The following is a 12292-nucleotide window of genomic DNA, read 5'->3' on the forward strand; positions in this document are numbered from 1 at the left end:
AAGTGGTAGTATTTTCCAAAAAGTATGTACTTTCAGATTGCTGTACATACATTTTGATTTTTTTGTATATAATAAATTGATCAAATGATTTAAAAGGCGATACAGGCTTCATAGTGAAGTGCAGTCAATAAGCGTCTCTACTCTCCATAACCATCTCCTAAACAATGCGTACGGGCGCGTCAACGCGCAGTATTGTCACAACATATACCGTAGCTATTTGTGGCAGTTCAATACTAAAGGGACCTTAAATCGCCTAAGCAAGACATAATTACAGCTTAGTTCATAAATATCTATACATTTATTCGCCTAATTGCAATAGATAAAGGTGAAGAAATGTATACATATTTATGAACTAGACTGTACGTGTACAAGCCTTCACAATACCTTCACTAGTTGTATCTAAAGCGAAAATAATCATTCGAATATCAGTATAACTTACGTCCTGCGTATTTATAAGGTTTTACCGTAATTCTTTCGACACAAATCCATTTTTTTTTCAAACAGCATGATATCATTCGGTCAAAATATTAGCTTATCGTTTTAAGGTCCCGTTAGGTTTGAACCGCCATTTGAGTTACAATAGAGGGTAAGAAAAAGTGCAGGTCTTAACGGGTTACTCATAACGCTATACTACGGGTGTTAAGCGATATTCAACTCATGTCGGATCTACACTGTAACTACCTACGTATTCGAAACAATTTGATATCTTACCCGAGTTGTATGTTAACCCTTCAAACGTCACAGACTTGTTAAAATGCGTTGACGTCTTGCGAAAGGGTTAATACTAAAATAAATATAATATTACGTGCACTTACTTGCATTAATTAATTAAATAAGAATTATCTTTGTAAATCTGTCTTGCACTTTGTCGATTCGAAAGGCAATATTAAGTGTAATCACTAACTAGTGAATTCGAATTGTACAAAAACTAAATTTCATAGTATCGTAAGCTTATAATCGTTACGTTTACAAAATTACATTATTTTTACAACACTCCCGAGGACAGGGTTTATTATAGAACATACCTACGCTACACGACCAAGTCACATCTAATGTTTTTATCGTGCGTTATACAACCAGCCAAAGCGCATAATACATACACGTGTTCAAATGAGTTTCTATGAAAGTGGTTACTTTTCTCTGCAACTGACTGCAAAGTAGCAGAATGAAAAGATTGTCACTCTTGGACTTTAATGTTAAAGAAATAAAGTCGATTTTTTTTTCATTGCTTGACTTAACTCACTGTAACTCTTAATTATACAACACACCGCACTGCATCATACATTAGATGTAACAAAGCCTTTAAAACTGGTTGTACACGAAAGATATTTGAAAGAGAGGTAGAAACATGGGCCTATTCCTATTTGTCCCCACTCTTAATTCCCAGTTGTAACCACTCACAATTATTACTTCCTAGTTGTCCCCAGTAGGAAGGGACTTTTTTTGCATTATTTCCCACTATGAACTAATGAGAATAGGCCGAATATTTTCGAGTATTTTACGTTTTTCGCTGATCTGTCAAACATCTATAATAAACAACCATTTTTAATCAGAAACTACGTTCGAAAAAGCTACTTCTATTTCGTCAGATATATTCAATTCGAATACAGTCCAAAATAACTTCCGACGCAACTAAAGAGACTTTTTTTAACACAAAAAGCGATAGTTGAATCGTGTGCCAGCAGGTTCGGGACTTACATTTACTATATAAATGGCATGTCTAATCACTCGTGTGATAACCGTCAAATCGTCAGTTTACAACCAAATACCTGATTAGGATAATTTACTAAAATGTAGACAATACTAACAAAAGAAAATTGAGTATAGAGGCTTATTCTCAAAGTTACTTTTGTAGTCATATTTTAATGCTATCTTTCAACACGACTAAAACTCTTAGAATGACATATGGCTATTTGACCCATGTTCTTTCACTGATATGTGTTAAATATCAGTGTCGCCATCTACTCGAGTAAAGGCCTACGGTATATCGTCATCAATTAAAGGATACATTTTTCTTGATTTGTCGAAGCACGTTTTTTTTCTTAAGACTTTATTTATCTTATACGGAGTCATATATATCTTTGATATTATTAACCAATACGGTTACGTAAACGTTTTGCACGGGATCATGAGGAAAATATGTTTTCAAAAGAATTATCTCTAAATCTCAGCCGAATCCAGACAACATTATGTATTTTCGGATTCCTCGCGACCAGCCTATTTCGATTTGGATCTATATGTATAGATTGATCAATTGGTGCACAAGCAAATTAAATACCAACTAAAACCAAGTATTATAGTATCAATATCGAGATACAAGTTTTGGTTGTAAACGGACGAATTATCTAAGTTTAACCTGTAAATGAGACCACTGTATGTGCAGGGTTCCAATAAGCCGATACGAACTCACACTATGGCCTATGCTACCGCTATGGCTCTTAGGTATACAAGCAACCCACACTACAAAACATAAATTACTTAACATTACAAAGTAATCAGTATTTACAATCATAACACAAATTAGAACTTAGGTTAGTTACATCAATATAATGATAGTTATAGCTGCGTTTCTGGGCCGATTTTTTATTTTATTGACTTTTTTTTTGCATTACATTGGGCGGAAACCTAAATCCCAGGGTAATTTGTATCGTTTTTAATTTGCCACCTTTTATTCCAGTTCGGAATTTAATTTCATTTTGTCCTTTTAAAATGTAATTTTCTGGTGGGTCACGAAACCATACTTTGAGTTACGAAACCATACGTTGGGTTACGTAACTATACATTGAGATAACTATACGTATAGTTACGTAAACATACGTTGAGTTACGTAACCATACGTTGAGTTACGTAACCATACGTTGAGTTACGTAACCATGCGTTGTGTTACGTAACTATACGTTGAGTTTCGTAACCATCTAAATCACGCTTATATTGTACAAAATAAGGAACTCTATCCAACAAATTTTAACGAAATCTGACGAAAAACATAAGTCGAAGACAAAATAAAAATCAGCCCTTCTATGGACTAACATAGGTTAGTCTTGCCAAAGATTAGTAATGATAAAGACTGGAAGTTTCCTTTGTTATAACCTTATAACACTATGCAATGAAACTCGCAATAACTTTTACGTCATACACGATAAACGTTTCATTAGATTAGTAGTCTTTATCCTTTACTTGTCTCTAGTCTAACATAGATTGATATTTCAGTTATACAATAGAATGTGTCGATTGAGTTAGCCTCAGGTATATGCTCAAATATAAGGATTTTTTTCTTCTATTGCTGTACTGTTGTTCCATTATAATCTTTCTTATATATTCCATTCATAATCATTTTAAAATAATAGACAGAGCAATGTACAAAGCATTAAATACTTTTTTTGTAGTTTCTCGTTTTCTCTGCATTATTATCATACATCTTGACATTAACAAATAAATATTCTTCATTAGCCGAACATTTTATAATACCTATTTGTGACGCTTTCAGGCAAAAAGTAGCACTTTCTCGGATGCCAGTAAGGACTATTTCACATTGCATGTTTCTTTTAAGCCTTTTTGGCAGTTGACAAAGTGGTACCTTAAGGACGACACATTAAACATACAGACACCATCAACACATCGATTTATAAACGTAACACACTTTATAAATATTTATTTTGAACAAATTAAATCATTTGATTTTACACAGTTTTACATTAATTCATGTAGCGTTTTTGCAGAAACGATTAAATAATAAAGACCGCTAACTCTCTACCGTATGTAGAGACCTCAAAAGACCTTCCCCATAATCGAGTACTAGAATTTGATTGAGATTGACAGTCTTTTATTCATCTCGTCTCTGATTTGAGTAAAGCTGCGTTACAGCTATGTCGAAATATGGAAAAAGATAAAAGTGAGATTCCATTTAAAAAAAACAGCGTATTAGGTATAAGTGCATAATTTAAAGATCATGAAAACATTCTCAACTCATCGAGGAGCACATAACCTTGCTCGGCCTCAGGTCATAAATATGTGTAAACGCCGGTTCCTATCTCTATGGCTCGCAGCCGCCCGCTCGCCAGCATCACCGGCGGGACAGGAAATTAAAAGGAAAATTTTGTAGCCACAATAAATTCACTGCCATATTTCGACAAATGATTAAAACTTTTAGAACGCCATTTGACTTTGATCCTTATTCTCTTACTGATATGTGTTAAATTTGTTAAATATCAAAAAGATGCCATTGTATTGCGTGTGGCGCCATCTAATTATAGGCCAAAGGCGCCACAACCTTTAGCCGATGGCGCCACTTTATGATATTTAACACATATCAGTGAAAGAATAAGGATCAAAGTCAAACGGCGTTCTAAAAGTTTTAATCATGTATCGAAAGATGGCAGTAAATTTACTGTGCCCACAAAATTTTCTTTAACAATCCACTTCTATTTCAAATTGTCTTTGCAGCAATAAAATTATGTGCGTGCGATAGAGACAGGAAATGGCAGCTCCATGTACAAAATTGTCTTTACTTTAGGTACATTGTAAACATATTTATGACCTCTGTGACCGCTCATCTATATAACTTCCTCGCGGCCTGACGTCGATGCCTGCCGCTCCGTATCATATTTGTTAATTATTAAATAAAAGGCCCTTTTATTTATAATCAAAAACGCCTGCTGCAGGACCTGTAACAAGATAAAGGAAAATTAGTACTTAAGTAAAGATTTCTTATTTGATTATACTGAATGATTTTGGGGTCGTTATCCCGAATGTCAAAAATGTCCACGCTCGCCCAGCATCTGTACCTAGTAGCTGAACACATAACTAGTGAAGCAGTACCTGTGCAGGTTCAGTCGAGGTTGTCCTGGAAGATGAGGCGCACGTAGCCCGGCGTGCCCTGCAGCGGCGCGGCGCAGAACGGGCAGATGGCGTGGAAGCCGTTCGTGCCGTGCGGGATGTCCACGCTCGCCCAGTATCTGTACACATTACATTATAACTTGAAACTATCTCAATCGGTCACACGAACTGAGAACGAATTAAGACGTTCAAATTAGTTACCACATCACGGCGTCATTCGTTAAAGAAGTAAGAACAATACATTAAGAGTTGTGTTTGACGCATCCGCAAGTACTGTACGGTGTACTAAAAATACCGTAGACATAAAAATAGTCGTGTAATGCAACGGTCAGTATCATTCTAAAGATTAGCATCACATTTATTTGGAAATCTTCTGTTGTTATTAAAATTTATAGGTGTTTTAGAGGTCTATTATTTTGCGCACGGGCCGTTTAAATATTTGGATTCCATTATAGTGGCACAAAACCAAGATAGCCCGTCGCTGAGCGAGACGAATTGAGTGAAAACTACTCATAACATGGAAGGACGATATCCGTCAATAAAGCTAGCAAAAGACTGGATGCCCCGGATCGGCAGGCGTGAAGAAATGGAAAGAAACACAGCGCTCTAAACGCTTCTATAGATATATTTCGTCAACTGCCAGAATTCACCCCGGTTGACGTGACGTACAAATGACAGATGTCGTTCCGCATCCTCGCTTGTGATGGGCGGGCCGGGACTCACTTGACGGTGCGCTCGGAGGCCATGTGTCCGCAGGGGTTGAAGGCGTAGGTGGGCGGCTCGGCGTCCACGTAGAAGGCGGGCTCGATGCCCATGCACACGTGATGGGCGGGCCGGGACTCACTTGACGGTGCGCTCGGAGGCCATGTGTCCGCAGGGGTTGAAGGCGTAGGTGGGCGGCTCGGCGTCCACGTAGAAGGCGGGCTCGATGCCCATGCACACGTGATGGGCGGGCCGGGACTCACTTGACGGTGCGCTCGGAGGCCATGTGTCCGCAGGGGTTGAAGGCGTAGGTGGGCGGCTCGGCGTCCACGTAGAAGGCGGGCTCGATGCCCATGCACACGTGATGGGCGGGCCGGTACTCACTTGACGGTGCGCTCGGAGGCCATGTGTCCGCAGGGGTTGAAGGCGTAGGTGGGCGGCTCGGCGTCCACGTAGAAGGCGGGCTCGATGCCCATGCACACGTGATGGGCGGGCCGGTACTCACTTGACGGTGCGCTCGGAGGCCATGTGTCCGCAGGGGTTGAAGGCGTAGGTGGGCGGCTCGGCGTCCACGTAGAAGGCGGGCTCGATGCCCATGCACACGTGATGGGCGGGCCGGTACTCACTTGACGGTGCGCTCGGAGGCCATGTGTCCGCAGGGGTTGAAGGCGTAGGTGGGCGGCTCGGCGTCCACGTAGAAGGCGGGCTCGATGCCCATGCACACGTGATGGGCGGGCCGGTACTCACTTGACGGTGCGCTCGGAGGCCATGTGTCCGCAGGGGTTGAAGGCGTAGGTGGGCGGCTCGGCGTCCACGTAGAAGGCGGGCTCGATGCCCATGCACACGTGATGGGCGGGCCGGTACTCACTTGACGGTGCGCTCGGAGGCCATGTGTCCGCAGGGGTTGAAGGCGTAGGTGGGCGGCTCGGCGTCCACGTAGAAGGCGGGCTCGATGCCCATGCACACGTGATGGGCGGGCCGGTACTCACTTGACGGTGCGCTCGGAGGCCATGTGTCCGCAGGGGTTGAAGGCGTAGGTGGGCGGCTCGGCGTCCACGTAGAAGGCGGGCTCGATGCCCATGCACACGTGATGGGCGGGCCGGTACTCACTTGACGGTGCGCTCGGAGGCCATGTGTCCGCAGGGGTTGAAGGCGTAGGTGGGCGGCTCGGCGTCCACGTAGAAGGCGGGCTCGATGCCCATGCACACGTGATGGGCGGGCCGGTACTCACTTGACGGTGCGCTCGGAGGCCATGTGTCCGCAGGGGTTGAAGGCGTAGGTGGGCGGCTCGGCGTCCACGTAGAAGGCGGGCTCGATGCCCATGCACACGTGATGGGCGGGCCGGTACTCACTTGACGGTGCGCTCGGAGGCCATGTGTCCGCAGGGGTTGAAGGCGTAGGTGGGCGGCTCGGCGTCCACGTAGAAGGCGGGCTCGATGCCCATGCACACGTGATGGGCGGGCCGGTACTCACTTGACGGTGCGCTCGGAGGCCATGTGTCCGCAGGGGTTGAAGGCGTAGGTGGGCGGCTCGGCGTCCACGTAGAAGGCGGGCTCGATGCCCATGCACACGTGATGGGCGGGCCGGTACTCACTTGACGGTGCGCTCGGAGGCCATGTGTCCGCAGGGGTTGAAGGCGTAGGTGGGCGGCTCGGCGTCCACGTAGAAGGCGGGCTCGATGCCCATGCACACGTGATGGGCGGGCCGGTACTCACTTGACGGTGCGCTCGGAGGCCATGTGTCCGCAGGGGTTGAAGGCGTAGGTGGGCGGCTCGGCGTCCACGTAGAAGGCGGGCTCGATGCCCATGCACACGTGATGGGCGGGCCGGTACTCACTTGACGGTGCGCTCGGAGGCCATGTGTCCGCAGGGGTTGAAGGCGTAGGTGGGCGGCTCGGCGTCCACGTAGAAGGCGGGCTCGATGCCCATGCACACGTGATGGGCGGGCCGGTACTCACTTGACGGTGCGCTCGGAGGCCATGTGTCCGCAGGGGTTGAAGGCGTAGGTGGGCGGCTCGGCGTCCACGTAGAAGGCGGGCTCGATGCCCATGCACACGTGATGGGCGGGCCGGTACTCACTTGACGGTGCGCTCGGAGGCCATGTGTCCGCAGGGGTTGAAGGCGTAGGTGGGCGGCTCGGCGTCCACGTAGAAGGCGGGCTCGATGCCCATGCACACGTGATGGGCGGGCCGGTACTCACTTGACGGTGCGCTCGGAGGCCATGTGTCCGCAGGGGTTGAAGGCGTAGGTGGGCGGCTCGGCGTCCACGTAGAAGGCGGGCTCGATGCCCATGCACACGTGATGGGCGGGCCGGTACTCACTTGACGGTGCGCTCGGAGGCCATGTGTCCGCAGGGGTTGAAGGCGTAGGTGGGCGGCTCGGCGTCCACGTAGAAGGCGGGCTCGATGCCCATGCACACGCGCACCACCAGCCCCGGCGTCATGCACATGGGGCACTTGCGCAGCCCCGTCTCGCTGCTCTCCGCGCCCCACGAGTGCTCGCCTGGAGTTACGATATCACGGATTAAAACAGAAATACTCGAACCTTTTTCAAAGGTGCCATAATAGGACATGTACATAAAACATAAATAAAATATAATAATCATTTTTTAAGCAGACCCCACTACCTTGGTTGACCTTCACAGTCTTTTTTATGCGACCTCTTTCTTTAACTTGGTATTATAACTTTAATGCGAACCAACCACATTGACATCATACTATCCGCCGTGTGCAGCTGCAGCGCTTGGCATTTTACCGCATTCGTCCTAAACTGAGCGTCCGTTTAGTTTCTAATAGTAGTTCTAATACTGACCTTGCACATGCCCACAGTTGAGGTACACGTAGGGTTGATTGAGATCCTGTTGAGCTGAAGACAACTTGCGTGGAATGACCAGTGTGTTCAACCCTACAGGACACTGTGGCCGACCCGCGTTCAATGCGTCTACTAATGCTTCCAGGTCACGTTTTGTCTGTAAACGAACATTGGTTTTTCAGTATTTCAAGTGCACTATCTATTTTAATAATACTAGATCCTGTAGTCTTTCGTTAGAGACACACATATACATAGTAATAAATATAGGCACATAGTGCTGAGAACAAATAACAAAGAAATAGGAGACCGAATTTAAATGGTGGATTTTGCACCCATCAGTCACACTTAACAATCCTTGTTGAAAATATGAACAGACTCGAGTATGTCCTGTTTACAAGGGAAAAGGTGAAAAAACTGCTGTGGACAACCATAATCTAGTCTTTTATAGTTTCCAACATCTCTAAATTAGTTGAATAAATTGAGTCTAATAGTTTAATGCATCACTTGGGACCAGTTGTACCAACCACCGTTGACAGACTGACTAACGTCACTCATCAGTGAACTATGAAACTTCTCATATAATTAAAAGTGAACTCTTTAACAGTGACAGGCGGTTTCGTGCAAATGACGCCCCACGGTCCTACTATATGTAGATATAGTAGTACTTATTCAGGCCGATGAAATTTAAATCATAGTCAATTGGAACAAAGTTGCATTTCTTTTGTTTCGTTCAGTTTAAAGAAAAATACAACTATTCCCTACAAATAAATTTTGGATTTTTTATTTGTATGGCTGGGCCGCAGGAGCTTAAAGACGAATGAACAGAACGGAACAGACACAACTGGACCGAGATCAGTGGAGAAATTAGGTGTGGCCCTTTATCCAAAAGTGAGGCACGACAGGATCTAAATAATGATGAGATTCTTACAGGTGAATTCTTGAGTCCCTCGGCGCTCCTCCATAGCAGCGTGGCTCCGCACAAGTCGATCATGGTCCCGTCCCGGAGCACGTTGCTTTCTGATTGGCATGGGAGACCCTGGAAAACACGATGGTTTTAAATTACATGCGTATGATCAATCGGAGGGAAAGGACCAACTTAGTACTTATGTCTTTTTTTTTTTTTTTAAAGACAAACGAGCGTACGAATTGCCTAATGATAAGGAATTATCATCGCCCATGGACCTCTGAAACGCCAGAGGGGTTACAAGTGCGTTGACAGCCTTTAAGATCGGAGTACGCTCTTTTCTCTCAGGTTTCAAAGCCGGTTGGGTCCGGTAATACCGCGAGCGATATGTTATCTATTTGTTTTGTGCAATAAAGTTTTTTGGAAACAGACAATGTCTTTTATAGAGTATACGCTATTAGCAGAGCGAACAGTACGAAGGAGCAATATAATAAAATACAGTCAGAAATTTTGTTTCAATAACGCAAGCTAGAATTCACAAAGTGGTCAGTCTAACTTTTTTGTGCAACCAATTACTTAAGAAACAAATTTCTAGAATCTTCAAATTTCATGACAGCGGTCTAGCACAAAAATATAGCGCAATTGCAAGACATTACGTGAGTACTCAACAGCATACGGAGCGTTAATAATGTTAATATAATACTTCAGCATATGCCACATGCAACGACGCAGGTTGCAAACCAGATGGTATTGCGTATATTGAAAATTGAAATTGCGTTATCTGTCTCTCTATCGCTCTTGCATATTCGAGCGATAGAGGCAAATAGACGGAGGAACGAAGTGATTCGTGGTAGGCCTTCTGATTACGGTAATGAAATATGGTTCCACTGCACTGAGTTTCTTGGTCAACCGATTCACATCATGAGTTATGTGATTGTGTTTTTTACGAGTTGGCAACTGTACTTGCTTGTACATCATTGGTAGAGCGACCTTGCATGGCGTTCTTAGATAAGTTTACTTAACGTCGAGGACACACAGTTTTTATTTCCTAGGTTAACTAATAACGGAATAATCTAATATGTAAGTATCTATTTCTAACAGCAATACTCTTAACTAACCAACCGTTATTTGTCAGTTAACAGTACTTCCCCTCCTCGTCTGGTACGATTATCCAAGAACATAACATGCAGAAAGATTTGAGCGAATTCACAAGGGCCACGCTGTATATATTGTGTTACTGTAGTTTGTAATACTTAATCTATGTACTGTATACCTATGTAATTATTTGATTTTGTGTGTCAAATTCCATACTGTCGAATTAGGATATCCTGTAACGATGGTTGTGTGTATGTAATAAATAAAAAAATAAAATAAAGAAGTCTCCGCGTGGGTGGATCATAAGCGTCATCACACATCAGACCATCGACCTGGTGATTCTAGGTTGTACAGCTCACCTTCTGCTGCGCGGAGCGACTCTCCCTGAGCGAGAACACTGCGCCGCCGACTGAAGTCTCGCGCCACGGGCCGCAGGTGGCGCTGCCACCGCAGAAGTCACCGCGCGGGTGCATCATGAGAACGCCGTTCGTCGTCAGACCGTCGATCTCGTGGTTCTCTGTCCATTTGGTTGCTTTTTCCTGAAATTAATGTATCGGTGGTTAGCATTTCCCGTTGTGTGATGTTGGTATTTATTTATGTGTTTTCCTGGTTAGGTTGTTTTAAGGAAACCTAAAATGTTATCCGCGATTAAATAACATAAAAACCGTTTTTATATTGTGGTTTTGAGTTTGAAATGTAAGTGGTGAATTGCAACTATGGAAAACACTACATGAAAAATATAATGATGCATCGATAAAGTCAATTTGTGTTAAATTGTCCTTTGAATATTTATTTATTCATTTGTAGTTTTACATGTATGTAAAATGTATAATTGTTGGTGCAATAAAGAATATTTACTTACTTACTTACTTACTTATTATTTTATTATCATATTTACTATAAACAGCAATATACATTGCATCAGAGGAAAACCGATATTCCTGCTGAAATATTTAATCTAAATAAAAGAATCGCTGCTGGAAATAAACCCTTCCATGTTGCACGACAAGTAAAGCGTCATAACTTGGTCAAGATAAAGTTGAAGTCGTTCAACAACTTTTTACGATGATATATACCGCGAGTTTCTGTTAAAGCTAATAAAACGCATAGCTATAAAAGCATAGGTATTGGTAAGTTAACTTATAAAAAATAAACATAGTAGACATACCCCAAGGAATATATTTCTAGAAGAATCGAACCCAGCAGCATATATGCGACAGTTGTTGACGTCCTCTCTGTCGGCGATGATGCGACACGCGAACCGCGATATAGTGCTCTGTAGCACTTTCGTGTCGCCACTTTTGTCGCCTGCCACTGTGTCCATTACCACGAAGTCGATCGGCGATTCTGACGACCTACCGATCTGTGAACAAAGATAATCTCGGTTAGTGAACGAATAGAGGAATCGGACGCTTTTCAGGTTGTAGTAAAGCGAGTACCTATCTATTGGATGAGGCAATAAGACCTTTTATTGAACCTCGCGATGGCAGTATTTCCTATTCTAAATATAAATTGTACGACGAAAATTCACTCAACAAGTATGGGTAGTATGGGCAAAGTTACAAGTTTACACTTGAAGAGAATGAACTGGTAACAAATATATCTGAAACCTTACCATTAAATCGGGCATTCATTTACAATTAAATATATAATAATTTAATATATATTTGAATATTCATCATCATTGGGTTGTAAATCTTTACAAAAGAACAGCCTTGATCATTTTATCACGGTTCACAACATAACAACAATTGCAATTCCCACCGAGAGCTTATCGAATCAATTACGTACGCTACACCTCTAATTCATTTCAATATCATTGATATCGTACTTAAATACAAGTTTAATAAAATTTTACTCTTAATAATGATCAATTTCAGGTTATTTCCCCGATATGGACTAACGGAAAATGGATTTACGTTGACTGCAAAGGTATGTTTGGCGC

General features: G+C 43.2%; 1 protein-coding gene across 1 annotated transcript in view; it reads right to left on the reverse strand.

The window, feature by feature from the left end:
* Positions 1 to 3404: 3404 nt before the first annotated feature.
* The window catches only part of LOC133528082 (protein pellino), an 89842-nt gene continuing 80954 nt past the window's right edge, over positions 3405 to 12292 (reverse strand). Inside the window, exons 4-10 of the mRNA XM_061865295.1 lie at positions 11516 to 11710; positions 10707 to 10886; positions 9277 to 9384; positions 8349 to 8505; positions 7859 to 8039; positions 4819 to 4955; positions 3405 to 4664 (exon numbers count right to left, since the gene is read on the reverse strand). Coding sequence (XP_061721279.1) covers positions 4829 to 4955; positions 7859 to 8039; positions 8349 to 8505; positions 9277 to 9384; positions 10707 to 10886; positions 11516 to 11710 — 948 coding nt within the window. The 3' untranslated portion in view covers positions 3405 to 4664; positions 4819 to 4828. The remainder of the gene's footprint in view (positions 4665 to 4818; positions 4956 to 7858; positions 8040 to 8348; positions 8506 to 9276; positions 9385 to 10706; positions 10887 to 11515; positions 11711 to 12292) is intronic.

The sequence above is a fragment of the Cydia pomonella genome, chromosome 19 (genome assembly GCF_033807575.1).
Source record: "Cydia pomonella isolate Wapato2018A chromosome 19, ilCydPomo1, whole genome shotgun sequence".
Classification (NCBI taxonomy): domain Eukaryota; kingdom Metazoa; phylum Arthropoda; class Insecta; order Lepidoptera; family Tortricidae; genus Cydia; species Cydia pomonella.